Source organism: Wasmannia auropunctata, unplaced genomic scaffold (genome assembly GCF_000956235.1).
Source record: "Wasmannia auropunctata unplaced genomic scaffold, wasmannia.A_1.0 LD334204.1, whole genome shotgun sequence".
In the NCBI taxonomy this organism is placed as follows: domain Eukaryota; kingdom Metazoa; phylum Arthropoda; class Insecta; order Hymenoptera; family Formicidae; genus Wasmannia; species Wasmannia auropunctata.
This window is the reverse complement of record NW_012028686.1, coordinates 1,223,251-1,238,603: the sequence shown is the minus strand read 5'-3', so window position 1 is coordinate 1,238,603 and position 15,353 is coordinate 1,223,251. Positions and strand designations below refer to the sequence as shown.

The 15,353-nt window shown below is 36.0% G+C and overlaps 1 protein-coding gene and 1 long non-coding RNA gene across 12 annotated transcripts in view; one reads left to right on the top strand and one right to left on the bottom strand.

Annotated features, from left to right (window-relative positions):
• Positions 1-15,353, top strand: part of LOC105459190 (dystrophin, isoforms A/C/F/G/H-like) — a 440,003-nt gene that overhangs the window by 28,652 nt on the left and 395,998 nt on the right. For 10 of the 11 annotated variants that reach the window (XM_011704998.1, XM_011704999.1, XM_011705006.1 and 7 more), the window contains 15 exons: positions 12-314; positions 399-542; positions 745-915; positions 1,077-1,259; positions 1,353-1,469; positions 1,631-1,750; positions 2,648-4,126; positions 4,262-4,489; positions 4,573-5,088; positions 5,217-5,854; positions 6,333-6,480; positions 7,239-7,349; positions 7,448-7,624; positions 7,723-7,830; positions 8,213-8,309. In XM_011704998.1, the coding sequence (XP_011703300.1) occupies positions 12-314; positions 399-542; positions 745-915; positions 1,077-1,259; positions 1,353-1,469; positions 1,631-1,750; positions 2,648-4,126; positions 4,262-4,489; positions 4,573-5,088; positions 5,217-5,854; positions 6,333-6,480; positions 7,239-7,349; positions 7,448-7,624; positions 7,723-7,830; positions 8,213-8,309 (4,540 nt within the window). The remainder of the gene's footprint in view (positions 1-11; positions 315-398; positions 543-744; positions 916-1,076; positions 1,260-1,352; positions 1,470-1,630; positions 1,751-2,647; positions 4,127-4,261; positions 4,490-4,572; positions 5,089-5,216; positions 5,855-6,332; positions 6,481-7,238; positions 7,350-7,447; positions 7,625-7,722; positions 7,831-8,212; positions 8,310-15,353) is intronic. The other variant, XM_011705008.1, reaches the window with a different exon arrangement.
• Positions 8,754-10,840, bottom strand: LOC105459186. The gene is made up of 2 exons (XR_975640.1): positions 9,962-10,840; positions 8,754-9,325 (listed from the first exon to the last, which is right to left on the bottom strand). It is a non-coding gene; the product is annotated as an uncharacterized LOC105459186 (long non-coding RNA).

Genomic DNA, 15,353 nt, shown 5'->3' with positions numbered 1-15,353 from the left:
TGTGGCTACAGAAATTAATGGAAGAGTTGGAACAACAGCATGCTACGCTTGAAGAAATGGCATCACAAATTGAATCGTACAAAGCTTCTGGTAAGCAAGAAGCAGCACTTCGACTTCAAGAACAAATGTCTTTGATCGAACAGAAATATGCCAAAGTGCAGAGAAAGTTTCAACGTTTTCGTTGTCCGACCAATATAGAACCCAGATTATCGAGAGCTTTACGAGAACTCAGGGGAATAGAAGAAGCAACTTGCTTATTGGAATTATCATCAGAAGATCCTGAAGTCATCGAGGGTCAATTAAAACATTGTCTGGTAGTTACATGTTTATTCATATATTGCATATAAATTAAAAAAAAAACTATTACACAAAACAATAATTTATTCGTTGTTTTACAGCGGTTTTATCAAACTTTAAGTGAGATTAAAAGTGAAATTGAATGTATAATCGTAACTGGAAGAAAATTAGTTGAAGATAAAGCTGTTCCCGAGTCCGACAAATTTTCAAAGCGAATTGACATGTTAAAGGAATTATATAATAAGGTACCTAAGTTTATTAATAAGTTTATACTTTTAGAAAAAAAAAAAAAAATTAAAAAATTCCCGAAATTGTCAAATAATAAAACAGAAATAAGGTTAATGGGAGCTATTACCGCGCTATAGCTCCCATTAGTTTTATTTCTATTTTATTATTTAGAAAAAATATATTAAAAAATCGATTCAAATATTTAAATGTCTGTTTCAGCTTGGTCTTCACATAACGGAATTCAAATCCATATTAGAATCGGCATTAGATTTGTCACGCGACATGCATAAAAATATAGCATATGTTAATATGTCTGTCGAAAGCATAAATAAGGAATTAGATACACAAAAAAGTATGCCTGACCTGCCGGTGAATGCGATATATGTACGAGTAAGTAAATCCTATATATAATATCAGATTATACATTTTATATTTCAGATATAAACATAAATAACGTTGAATATTAATCGCAATTTCACCGAATTTATAAATTGAACATATAAATGCCTTTTTATAAGCTGTGAAATTTATAATTACGTCATTATTTACAGGAGACTCTAACTGAAGTAATTCCCCGTCTCAATGTTATAAGAGACAAATTGTGTATATTGCAAAATCAATTCTCAAAATTATGCGATTCTATGTATCTCGAACAACTTAAGGAAAAAATATCTGACGTAATTATAAGATTAGCTAATACAGAAAAAAGATTGCGAGTTTGTCAAGGCTCGGAGGTAAATACATGTTTTTACAATATATCTGAATATTATTTAAATATTAATTAATATAATATTATATTAATTATGTAAATGTTTTTTCCGTAAAAGGATGAACCTAATGTTGACGAAATAAACGCATGGCTTCTACAAGTTGAAGAGAAGTTAAATAAATTAGATGCGGTTCCAATTGATCAACTTACAGAACATCACTTCGAACAGTGCAAGGTGAAATATTCATATTAATGTGATATTAAATTCGTATATAATATTAAAATATAATTAGAGAAAGTAGTAAGAAATTGTGTATTTATTTTATTTTTTACTGTGTAAAATAATTATTTTGATAAACATCTTTGAAAATGGTATTAACATTATTTCATTATTAGGCTGTGCAAAGTGAAATGATAGAAGCAAAACCGAAAGTTAATCAGCTTCAACGTTATGCGTTTTATCCCCAAGTAGCCGAAGTATGTGAAAAATGGGAGGACATTTCTAACAGAATACAAGTATGTATCTATTTTTTGTTTTCACCAAAATTAAAATTTGTTTATCTATTATCTTTTTTCTAAAGTCAATTTTATCATTCATTGCTTATTCGCTCATGGCTTATTCTTTGCTTTATACTTTAACAATCGGTATATGTAATGCTTGTGCTTGTTAGTACCATTACGTATATCTCTATCACATAGAATCTTCATTAATACATACGAAATTTTTTGTTCCAAAACATGCAGAAATATTACTGACTTATTTTGAATATTAATTTCCATTAAAAATATTAATCTTATTAATATTAATTAATGAAAAATTTTTAATATCAAAAATATCATACCCCATTCTTTTTTTGCAGCAGGATTTAAAGGAGCTATATATGTTTTAATAAGTGTTGCTTTTTCTACATATTTATTATATACCCTAATGAGTGTTAATAATATCATTTTTTATTTTCAAGAAATTTCTAATTATATTAAAATAATATGTATGTATATTAAAGTTATATTACTTTAATACTTCTCGATTGTGTGGAATATCTCGATTCTGTCCAAGAGGTGGCTCTATCTTTGTAAATAATTTAATTACTGGCACAAAATAAGTATACATTTTGGTGGCTAGAAAGTATTGTATTTTACTGATTGTTTTTGGTATTGTCTCTCCCCTTGTATAAAACCTATTTTTTATGGAGAATTTAGACAGGTTGCAAAGCTAGAAGAATCTAATTGAGTGATAGTGCAGAAATTTTTGCATTGGTGATGGATATACACGAAAAATTCAGCTTTATATGCACAGTGAAGCGCATTGTCACTATCATTAGACCATGCTTAATATTGTTCCACTAATAACATGCTCTTTCCATTAACTGTCGATTGTCCATAAAGTTTCTGTCACGTATCATATTTTCACAGGAATGGATCCACAAAATCACAGACAGTTTGTTAATAAAAAGTAAAGCAGAAGCTTCTAAGGGGAGAGACAATTACGGACGCAATAAATTATCTAAACAGCTGGAACAAACTTCAGCGCATTCTGCGAAAAAAGAAAAGAAATTAATAGATGAGAATAAAGATTACGGCATAGGATATTTTAATCCTGCATTTGATGATAATCAGTGCGCTGTTAACACGCCTGAGAGCTCGCCCACTGATGTGCCTCATCGAAGCAGGAAGTCTTCCGCTAAATCGGAAAAAGTAAAGACTAGAATTGTGGATGTTAGTAAAACTGTTAGACGAAAGTTAGACATGAGTTCCGTGCCCGATGTTGTTCAGACATCGCAACCGCAGATTGTTCAGATGGACGATGACTTACCTTCACCTTGCTCCGATACAGACGTGCGCATGGCTGACGAGGAAGAATTCTTCCTGGCTAAAAACAGTAAACTATTCTCTCAGGTATCTAGCAATACCCTGACAGCGACGGAAACGAAAACTTTTAACACAGCTTGCGCGCAGCAGAATCCATTTCGAATTGTAGAAGTGAAAGAAATGGAAATTGTAAAGTCGGTAGCGTCTCCCGAAGATCATGTAATCTTGCCGAGTGCCAATGTCAGTGTCGGATTGATGCCGCAAGTAGTTGAAAGAGTGGAAATTGTTGAAGATACCGAGACGGAAGCCGAATCTGTTGACACTGATACGGAAGACAAGGAAATCAAAGGAAAGATGCCCTCTACTGGTATTGCAGAACAGATTGTTAAGAAAAAAGAACTTGTGCCAATTTTAAAGAAGAAAGCTCCGGTCGAGCCTCCTGCGCGAAATATTAAAAGGCTCATACTAAAATTAGATTTAAATACTGATGAAGAAAATATTATCGATTCACGTAAAACGATACCTTCCAGCGATGCAATATTAAGAAATGAAGAGGTCGATGCTGCAGGATTTTCAAAAACTGAATACACTCAGATGGATCAGCAATCAAAAGAAAGATCAAATAAATCGCCGAGGATAATATCCTCGTGGAAAGATACAGAGAGTGTGGCGGAGTATCTTATATTAGATGATAACGAAGAAATTGAAAAATTTGACATAAAAACCGGTGAGCAAGCAGAGTGTGCTGCAGCACGAGCGTCAGTAGCGACGCGAGAAGACAGAAATAATCAGAAGAAAATGACATCTGAGAGAAATGCCGAACATTCTGTGATACGTGAAAATATTGGTAATGCGAGTCGTAGCGAAGAAGAGAATCTGTATAAGAAGTCACCATTACTGAAACATATGAAGAGTCTGTCAAAAGATGACACGTTGGAAGATTGCGAAAGTTTTTACGGCAGCGACAAGGAAACAGATGATGCGTTAATATTTTCGGACGATACAGAAATTGATGTTGGTAGTTCCAGTTCAGATGGAGAGGATACTTATTTAGGAGAGCATGTTGAGCACCTCTTGGACAAGGTAACATGCATGTCGCATAGACGCGGCATTCATGTCCACCAGTCTGTTACTTATTCCAAGTCTCGATTATATAGGCCGTTATAAGAATTTTTCGATAATATATTTTACATGATATATTTTTATTTTCTTTTTCAGATGAAAGTTGAAAGGTCTCGGCCAGTCCTTATGCAGCATAAAATGGAAACGAAAGCTGTTCATGAAAAACCGCTGTTCAAAAGTCCAACGAGTATTTCTCGAACAGCGTTAGAGAAAAATATTTTGGAATTTGAACAGCTGGCGCAAATGATGTTATGCAGAATGGATGTTATGCTGATGAGTATCAGTGGTATCTCTAACGAGAGAGATCCTACCAAGCGTCTTGAGGTTCGTATAATTTACGTAAGTTTGTTTATAGTTAAAATTATTTTATTCAATAATAGTCTCATTTATATTTTTATGCATTACAGATACTGAAAAGTGAGATCAGTACCCTTGCGCCAGATGCAGCAGCTTTGATCAGTAAGGGAGACGGTTTAGTTATGACGATTCATATGAATGATCCCGCGCGGGCGGAAAAGATAAAAAACGAACATCAAGATAAGCTGAGAAGCAAGTGGCACCAGGTTATGGCGGAAATTGAAACGCGCAGAAAACAAGCGCAAAAAGCAGAGGAAGTTCTACGACAATATAATAATATAATAACGGAATTCGAAGACTGGTTCAGAGATGTACCATTGAAGCTCGAACAGGCTAATAATTATGAAGGCCAATTGGAATCGTTCACCGAAGAATTTGATGCGAAGCAAGTACAAATACACAAACTGAACGAGCTAGCTGTAGAGTTGAAAAAATTAAATGTTGGCTATTCGGAATCAGTACGCTATAACATCAATAGCAATTGGCAGAAAGTTAGTTCGCAGTTCAAAAGATTCAGTGGTAGCAAAGACAAAGATAAACATGTGGCTGACAAGAAAGTGGAACTGGTATGTTTCAATATCTCAATATATTGTAATATTGTAAATTAATTACTATTAAAACATTTTAAATTCATTGAAAATTTTGTACAATTTATTTATAATGAATATTATTATTACGAATTTTATTTTTTCAGGATATTGGCGGCGTTAATTCGCAAGAGTTCATCGCACGCATCGGCAAATTGAGAGAAGCAATAGCAACCGTATCGCGATCTTTGAATTCTTTGCCACTGAGTGGTAAAGACTATGAGTTATTTACAAGCCAAGAAGAATGCTTGAAGAAAATTAACAACGCTTTGAACATTTTAAAGCCAAGTGTCGAGGAAGCAAATTACTCTTGCGAAAACGTCATGCGGCAAGTCAAAAGAGAGCAATGTGATCAAATAAAGCATTTAAGCGAGAAGTTGCAAGACGAATGGGCAAGCGTTAGTCAGAGCTATATGGAAAGACATAACCGGTGGATTAAATGTTACGAAAAATGGAGAGAACTTCATAACACATGCCGGACATTTGCGGAGTGGTTGGATAAGATGGAAGACGCTTTAAAGAAGTGTAACGTTTTCAGCCATTCTAAAGCAAGTAAAACGAAAACTTTCGAATTGGAACAAGAAGTTTCGAGAATGCAAAGAACGTTAAATAATATCAATGCAGCGAGCACAGACATATCTAGCCGGGCTTCCACTGAGGATGTCATGGAGTTGCAGAATATAATTGAAAATATCAAGCACCGTTGGCACAATTTAGTGACGGAAATAAACGCACGAAAAGAAAAGTAAGTGAGACATGTTTTCAATATTTCAAAACAAGTAATCAAAATTATTTATGGATGTTTGTATCCTCATTTTTATTACTCAGACATCATAAATAAATATGCGTTTCATAATTGTCAAGTGATAATCGTTGCTTATAACGCGGAATTATAAATTATGAAATTATGACTTGCTAATGTGCAGACAAGCATGTAGTATTGCGAGGAAAGCTCGACCCAGCATTGAGCTATTTCAGTTGTGATTTGCCTGTGCTGCTGTAGTGAAGTCAGTCAACTCAGAATAACCTCAGAATAAACGAACATCTTCGAGTTTCTCTTGCAAATCACTTTTTCGTGTAAAACAATAATCGATATTAATAATTTCAATTACAATCTAACTTTAGTTATTTGTTATATACATAAAATATCATTAATAGACGTTAAAATGTGCTCCGCTTATACGTCACATTTCGAATATATTTGTATTTACGTATTATTTCAGAAATTTTGCGATGGAGAGAAAAGTGAACAACGATGGCAGGATTTTGGAAACGGCGTATAATATCATAGAGCAAGTGAATACTCTATTAGTATCGGCAGCAAATCCTTCGGACGAGACCTCATTATCGATCCGATTATCATTAATTAAGGTAAATACACATAGTTTTGGAACTTTTTGTTATTTAAATTTAGTTTTGGAATATTATTTTTTTATTATCTTAATAGAATTCATCCAAAAATAATTATCGGCGCAATAACAAATTTTATTGTCTATGTTTTTATGTTCCATATACAAAAAATTTTTTTTAACGACTTTTAAGTAAATACTAGTATTGTTATAGTAACGCCATTTTCATGTATAACATATTCACTATTTTCGTGAAGATCACTACACGAAATCACTTGTACTTTCAAAATAATATCACATATATACATGAATGTATAACACTAAAGAATATATACATAATTGAAAAACACTCTTTAGAGCGCTCTGTTTAGATGCGACTTGGATAAGTAACGGAATTATTCTCTCCGGGATTCAGTTCCCATGGGCTACAGCCCGGTGCAGCATAATCAAATAAACTGTGTAAACTTGTCCTAATAATATCTCTACATTTCATGACTGCACATGCCGAATCGTGCCAGGATATAAATAGCATTGAACTCTCACTTTCAAACAGTAGCTTCCTAATAAAGTTTGACTATATGTTCGTTCTTATTTTATAGATAATGGATTAATATTAAAAATTTATGATATAAAGCGTATAAGTTGTATAAAACATATAAATTCGCCTTTGTTATGCCTTTTTTAGAGTATTATATTAATTAAAGTTTTTAAAAATAAATAATAGTAAATATAAATAAGTCACGTTATTTTTTTAATTAAGATTTAATGAAATATTTGTAGGCGAGAGAAGAAGAACTTCTATCCCGGAAAAGAACTTTGCAAACCATAGTAAGTCATAACGTTTCCCGAGAAGAAGACGAGAGCAACAAACTTCTTGCGGATATGGACAAGGTACTGATTTCATTTATATTAAATTTAATATTATAATCCTTAAAGTTTTAATAACTCGATATACATATAACAACTTGTTACGTTTAATATTTGTTTAGGCTAATGCAAGTCTATCGAACCACCGCGAATACGTGGAATGCAAGCTTGCGTCGCTTAGAAAATACATCTGCACCCTGGATGCTGTTATGGCATGGGTTATGGAGACGCGAACGCGATTGAGTATTTCTCAAGATCTGCCGCAACACGAGCGTAATGAAATGATTAAAAATATTATGGTAAGTAATAATATAGTTTACATAATTAGTTAAAAAAGATGTCAAGTTGGATTACTTAAATTTTATAATTTTTAATAAAAATTATATCTATTCTTTAGTCTAAAGTCGAAGATCGCGAAATGGAAGTAAAAGATGTGCTAGAAAACTACACTAATCTGGAAAAAGAATGTGAATCAGCAAAACAACCGATTTCTATTGAATTGCAGGTATGCAAAAATATATGTTCATAATTATATTTATTTCCAACAGATTGTTACTATTGAAATGTATTTTCATCTTGAGCCATCTTTAGAAAATTTATAATTTCTCTATAGATATCTAAGAGAGACATGCATTCTTATTTATAATTTTTTATACTGTGCACTTCCATATATTTTATATATATTTTAATATATATTTTGTATGTGTATAATTTGAGTATTAGTTTGTGTGTTTCATATAAGTATATTTTACATTATATATGTGTATTCCTTCTCTCAATTATTTTTCGTGTTGCACGGCATATAAAGTTATAAATAAAATATTATCTTAAATTATAAAACAAATCATCTAAAATGGATTTTATTTAATATTGGGCATATGTGATAGGAGAAGCTGAAGAAACTAAGAGAAGACTGGCAATTTGTAAAATGTTACGGCGAAAATGAAGCTTCATCTACAATTTCTGCCAGAATTGCATCAAAAGGTAAGATAAATTGTGTGCATTTGTCTCGCTTAAAAATGAGTTCTTTTTATATTTGTAATATTTTCTGCTTTTCTCTAGTGGCATTTTTTAAATGATCGCTTTAGAGTCGATAAATATCGAAAATAGAATTTTATATTTGTCTATAAAAAAAAATCAATTTTCACTTTTTCTAAACATATAGTAAAAGAAATTACTTTCATGAACTTTCTACCGTATTCTCTACGGAGAATAAGAAAATTTAATATTTAAGAGCCACTACAGTATTCTTGTGGAAATGCATTGCTCTTTAATCAAGTGCATTTTTAAACTCGATAAAATTGTTTGAAATGGTAATTTATGGATTAAATGCTTCTTTTATTCGCCAATGTCGAGCGTATAAAGTAATAGAAGGAATAATTGACGCGCGCGGAGCTTTATTAGATAACGAAGATTTATTAGATTATATTTTTTATAAAAGAAGAATAATTGTTTCTTTTTTCTTAATTGGTTACATAGAATAAAAAGTATAGATAACGAGTCGATTAGAGTTAAATAGATTTCTACATGACAGTGATAAGAAATCAGTATAAATCAAGCGAATATGTCGCTGTTCGGTTAGTATAATTTTTTAAATAATTTGTAAATGTGTCAACATACTGTTGAGTTCGGAAAGGCATTACGATTGTCTGTCGCGTTAGGCATTTAATTTGAATGGAAGCAATTTTGGTTGTTGGTTGGTAAATACGCGTCCTTACGAAGGGCGCAGAATCTCTGAAGTAAACCGACGACCGAACAATAAATAGTACGTTTAGCCGGTCCGGTAAGCGCGGCCACATTTCACTTCCACCCCATCCTGCAGAGCGATATATATCCGCCGCGTTAAGTGCAGTCTTTTCAACGACTGGCCCGTTTCCTTTCTCCCTTGCCGTTATTCGATTGGTTGGTGCACTCGGACACTGCCTTATCACACACCTTATCTTAGAAATTGAATCGACCACATTGCTCAAACTTTAGACTCCAATAGACATAAATATAACCTAGAACATAAATATAATTTTTAAGTTTGAAAAATTATTTAATTTAATTGATTGATAAAAGGATTGTCGAAAAAATTGCTCATTTAAATTCCAATAAATTTCACGTTTTCCAAATTTTAATCCGAATTTCGATTGTCAAGATCCTTTGATCATTAAAAAATCACATTTGTTCTCGAAACTCTTTACGTGAAATGTTTTTTTTTCCTGGAAATTGCTAATAAAATATTATAGACAGGCGCGCGCACGACGCGTTTTTGAATATTCTAGATTCGTGAAATATATATGTTGTATATATAAAAAAAAATATAAAATGGCCTACGTAAAGTGCGATAAGCCGATTTGGAGCAATGACTCTAAGAATATTTGTGGAATCAAAAAACTGCTCATGAAAGCTCTTATCGAGAGTAAAAGTAAACTAAATAGGCTAAATAGTAATTATAATTACCTTAGTTTACTCTGTATAGAATTTACTCTTTAAATTTTATTCTGTTATCTAAAGTTCTAAATCAAAGATAGACGGTATGAAAGAAAAATGTAACACGGCTGTTAGAACGTGATAAGCGCGGCGTGATTATCAGATCGTTGTGAAAAGTGAACAATTAATTCCGCGAGTATGAAAAAAAAAAAGGTACTCACTCGTCAGCCGCGACACATCCGCGTCCGATATCGTCGTCTTCCTGCGAAAGCCGTTCCATTGTTCCGAACGTTCGCGCCCCTAGACATGGATCTGCTCGGAAAATCGCTAATTACCGCGATGCCGCGCGCTAATTAACGCGGGCGCGAATGACAGCTCGCCACTTTGCCCCGACACTCCCGACACGCTTATTGTATGCGCGACGCACTCCGGAGCAACGTGCAAACGAGCAACGCGAAAGCATGGCACGCTTGTCCGCGCCGTACTTACCGCACTTGTACACACACGCACACACTCACCCACTCACGACGTTCATTACGGACTACAGACGCTGACGCGTTGTCACGTAGGAAAAATTCCACCGTTTGCGGCAACTTCACAACGCGCGACACGTTAACCCCCAAAATCGAGCGCCTCGAGAATCGGGGAAACAATTAATTGTCCATTGAATACCCTTCGAAAGGGCACCCATTCGATGTTTTCGGCGTCCCCCCTCCCCCCTCCCGAAAAGCGACCCCAATAATACGATAAGTGTCTTGATAAATGGAGCATCTTGACGTCTCTTGTACGCCGTGAAGGGAGGTTTAATTCCGCGAGGGTTTCGAACGGCCTGAGACGCGCCGCGATTAACGGCGATCACGCGCTAATTAATGGTGATCGCGTTAATTAATGACGAATAATCGATTTTCTCGTCTGTACGCGGGAATTTATCTACCGCGACGGAAGGAGACGCACAATCGCGATGATTTTTGACGCGAAAGCAAGCGACGTACGCGAAGCGCGATCGTTAAGCTCACGATTACCACATTGATCAAAATAAGAGACGCCGTTATAAACACGCCCGCTCCATTGCGTGTCGTCAGCCGAGCGAGCCGAGTGTTAAGGTGCGAACGTGTGTACACTTCGAGCCGCGCTGTCCCATTTCCCCTCCTTCCCCGCCCCCTCCGCCCTTCACGCGTCGCTCGGGTCGAAAGGAAAACACTCGCGTAAAAACACCACCGTAAACATCCGCCGCGACGGACGCGCGAGTCGAGTTGGATTGGTAATCTGGCTACCGTCGCTGTATATATGAATCTAAAATCACGAATTGTTGTTCCGCGTACGCAGTTATTACGCAATTGATATTGCGACACTTTTTGTACTTTCGATACGTTTAAATACGTTTAGTCATGTGAATCGCATTAATGACAATGATGCGCGCTTTATTATTGCGCTGAGATTATTCTGTATTATACACTTTTGGTCTAATATTTTGATCGTAATTATTGTATTTTTTTGGTTTGCGTTAACGATATTAAGCCGTATCAAATTACGCAAGAATTGATTTAAAGATTGGGATTAGAATTTAACCGAGCAAAAAGAAACAGAGATTAAAGTTAAAATTATCTGCGGGTGTCGATCATATGTTTTCTTTTTGACGGAAACGTACGTGAAACGTGAAAACATCGACGAGATACTATTAGAGATCTTTTAATAGTGTTTTCACGTTTCACATTTCTGCCCTAGGGAAAAAGTTACACGACCGATGCTCTGATTGGTCAAATTTTAATGTCCAATTCTCCAAATCTCTAATGCGTAATCTGATACGTGGGCTTTGAGCCGATGCGAATGTTTCTTGTCGTATTACGGACTTGTGGCGGCAACGATAGACATTAAATTCAGATAACATTCTAGAATTACTCGAGATTGTTTATCGAAGTATTTCCAATTTTTTCGAGACATGCGAATTTGCCAATCAACGCGATCCACACGCGCGCTGCTTTCCTCCCCCCCCCCTCCCACCCTCCCGTCCGCTTGACTCACATTGCACTCATTGCAGTTGGTAGTACTTTCGGCCAAGTTCGCGACGTTTCGGCGTCAGTTCGCGAGAGTCTCGTCGCGGATACTTCGTCTCGCGTACACGCGGTGGAAAGGTTGCGATACTTTATTTCAATAGAGCTTAGAATGCATGAATATTTTGCGAACACGAACGGGGCTAGAGACAGCGATTTGCCGCTTTCGAGTCTCGAAATATCAGTGCATTTCGAAGCCCATCAAAATTATTGAAAAAAAAAAAAAAATGTCGCAACTTTTCCGCCGCCGAGTGTACTTTTCTCCGCGATGAGTGCCGGGTAGTCGCGCGTCTTCGTACGTCGGGAGTGACCGATTCGGGAGTTGCGGTGATTTGTCGGGAATCGTGGCAGGAAACGTGATCGCGATGCGCGACGATAATCGGCCGTTCCCGGACCGATCGGGCCGCGAAGGTCGCGGAACGGCCGCGGCGTCGGTGGCGGCGCGGCGGCTTTTTTTTCGAACCGACGTGACGTTGCCGCTTCATTTTCGTACGCGTCGCGCGGCGTAAAGACGCGATTAGGTGCGGGCGCGACGAGGGAAGCGCAGTCGCGTTTCCCTGTATTCACCCGCGGATGTAATAAGTGTCGGGATGATCGCGTTACGTTGATTAACCCGCGCGGGGATTCGTGGTGATTGACGTTCATCCGATCGAGTTCGCGGATTTGCGTGGGTGTGTGCGAGCGGGCGCCTGGAACGACGCGACGGGGCAACCGACGAGATGAGAATGCCGGTGTATCGTCGGTAAGTAAATTCATTCATTTTGCATTTTCCAGCTACTTTAAATTCGCGGCGACTTACACGATCGATGCCCCGTTTTCAATGCGTTGATCTCGTAATAGGTAGCGCATAGCTAATTGTTATTTGTGCGACAGTTATCATCTAGCGTCTCGAAATCGAGCGAAATACGATTTATTGTTGCGCGATATTTATGAAGCGCTGACTTTGATTCTTCATCGCAATTGTCGAGACGGCGCGCCGCCATAGGACAGTCGATTTGTTTAAAAAATACTGTTAACTATATTTAGAGTTGTTAACGACTGAATACACAAAGTAATTCGTTAAAAAACTACAATATACATATTCGTGATATCGTGCAGTTTACGGAATACGTCGCGCTGTTTTAGCTAGACGCTTGCAAATTAACTAAAATATCCGTACGTTTGTAAAGTCGCGAATAACTGAAACAGGATAACTGAAAAAATATTACTCTGTTGCAGAAACTTTGCAAATACTGAAAAGAAAGATAAAAAAAAAGGGTAGACGAAAAATATCTTCTCCCGTTGAATTTTGTAAAATAAATTCTGCTGGAATATTAAAATAAATAATAGAGCTAAATTCTAAATAATAGATTTTATTTTAAAAATCGTCCGTCATCAGAGAACGACGTCTTTTTCCCGCTGATTAATAATTTCAACGTTTTACAACAAATCACGACACACGGACTCTCCGTCCCGTAACCTCCTCGTTCCATTCGACATTGATATCGCCGCGAAGCCTCAGGAAGTAAGGACGGCAATTCTTGATTTCCGACGCGGGGAGGGACGGCGGGGGCGCGGGGGTGCGATCGTCGGTCCACATAATGAGCGGATAAGCCGGCTAATGTAGTCGTGGTGGAGCATTGCCAGACGGAAGATAGCTCAAGCGCGTTGTCGTCGCCCATTTCTCTTGTTCACCGCGTTTCTCCCCCCCCCCTTCCCCCGCGTCGCGCTCTCTCACCCTCTCTCAACCCTCTCCCAACCCTCGGTAACGTTAACGTACCGAGATAGAATCGGACTTTGCCCGACACAAGTTTGCCGGTAACCGCGGCAAAGTCGCACATGTGCGGAGGTACGCGGTACGTGTGTTTGTCCTTTGTGCGGTGCATGCGTGTGCCTCACGACACGTATATCGGTTAAACACCGGCGTGATTATCTCTTAATTGACGCAACCACTCCAAGATATAATCCGTTCATTCTGATTCCGGGCTGCCGCCGGTGCAAAAAATTACTTTGCGTAGATCGGGCGAATTCAACGTGTAAGCGGAAATCAACGATGGTTTCGCGTGACTCGGTCGTGTATTAAAGCGTATCAGAGGCAAACGGACAAGCATTAAAGCGCAAGAGCGCGCATGGGAATTGGTCTTATATCGTATAACATTTTTGAGATTGAAATACTTTGTCTAACAGAAAAGTAAAATTACAGTGTAAAATAATACACGAAATGTAGAAAAGTCGCACAATTTATAACGAAAATGTTTGTATATGTTTAATGAAAATTTACATTACAAATTGTGGGATTTTTTTTACACTTGTTATATAATTTATATTGATATTTGATAAAACATGATGTACTTTTTTGCCTATATTTTTGTATAACGCGTATTTATGTAACATGTCCTACTTATTGTTCCTATCTTAAAATTGCCGTGTTACCTGCGTTGAAGCCTCTTTTCCCCAATGTTTAAAAATTCATATCTTCCAAAAAAATAAAGATATAGACTTCTTTCTGGGCTCATCTTAAAGATGAATTTTGTGACTATTTTTTAAGAAATCGTGATTTTATTTAAAAATGGCCGATTCAAAATGGCCGATTAAAATGTAATTTTTTGAAAATTTATTTTTTTTCAAAAATTGTTAAAATTCGTTTAATTAAAATGGGTGGTGGTGGTGGTTAATGGTGGGTGATGGTAATAGGTGGTGGTTGGTGGTTGCGGTGGGTGATGATGGGTGATGAGGTAAAAAAAATTTTTTATTTAAAAATCACATGATATAAAAAATTAAAAAAAATTTTTCTTTTAAAAATCAAATGCTATAAAAAAATTTTCAGAAAAAAATTTTTACAAATATTTACAAATAACAAGAAAAAAAAATGGTCGTGAAAAATAGGTGTCGTGGTGGTGGTGAGTTGTGGTGGTGAGTGGTGGTGAGTGGTGGTTGTGGGTGGTGGATGGTGGTTGGTAGTGTTAAGTGGTGAAGGTGAACCAGAAATCGAAAAATCTGGAAAATGACTATGACTGATTTCACCTCGGACAATTTTTTATATTTTTCGATTTCTGCAATAAAAATTTTTCGAAAATTTTTCTGAACCAAAAATTGAAAAATCTGAAAAATAATTATGACTAATTTGCCCTCGGACAATTTTTTATATTTTTCGATTTCTGCAATAAAAATTTATCGAAAATTTTTCTGAACCAGAAATTGAAAAATCTGAAAAATAATTATGACTAATTTGCCCTCGGACAATTTTTTATATTTTTCGATTTCTGCAATAAAAATTTATCGAAAATTTTTCTTAACCAAAAATTGAAAAATCTGAAAAATAATTATGACTATTTTGTCCTCGGACAATTTTTTATATTTTTCGATTTCTGCAATAAAAATTAAAAAAAATTTTTTTGAACCAAAAATCGAAAAATCTGAAAAATAAATACGACTATTTTTCCCTCGGACAATTTTTTATATTTTTCGATTTCTGCAATAAAAATTTAAAAAAAATTTTTTTGAACCAAAAATCGAAAAATCTGAAAAATAAATACGACTATTTTTCCAGATCGGAAGAGCACACGTCTGAACTCCAGTCACT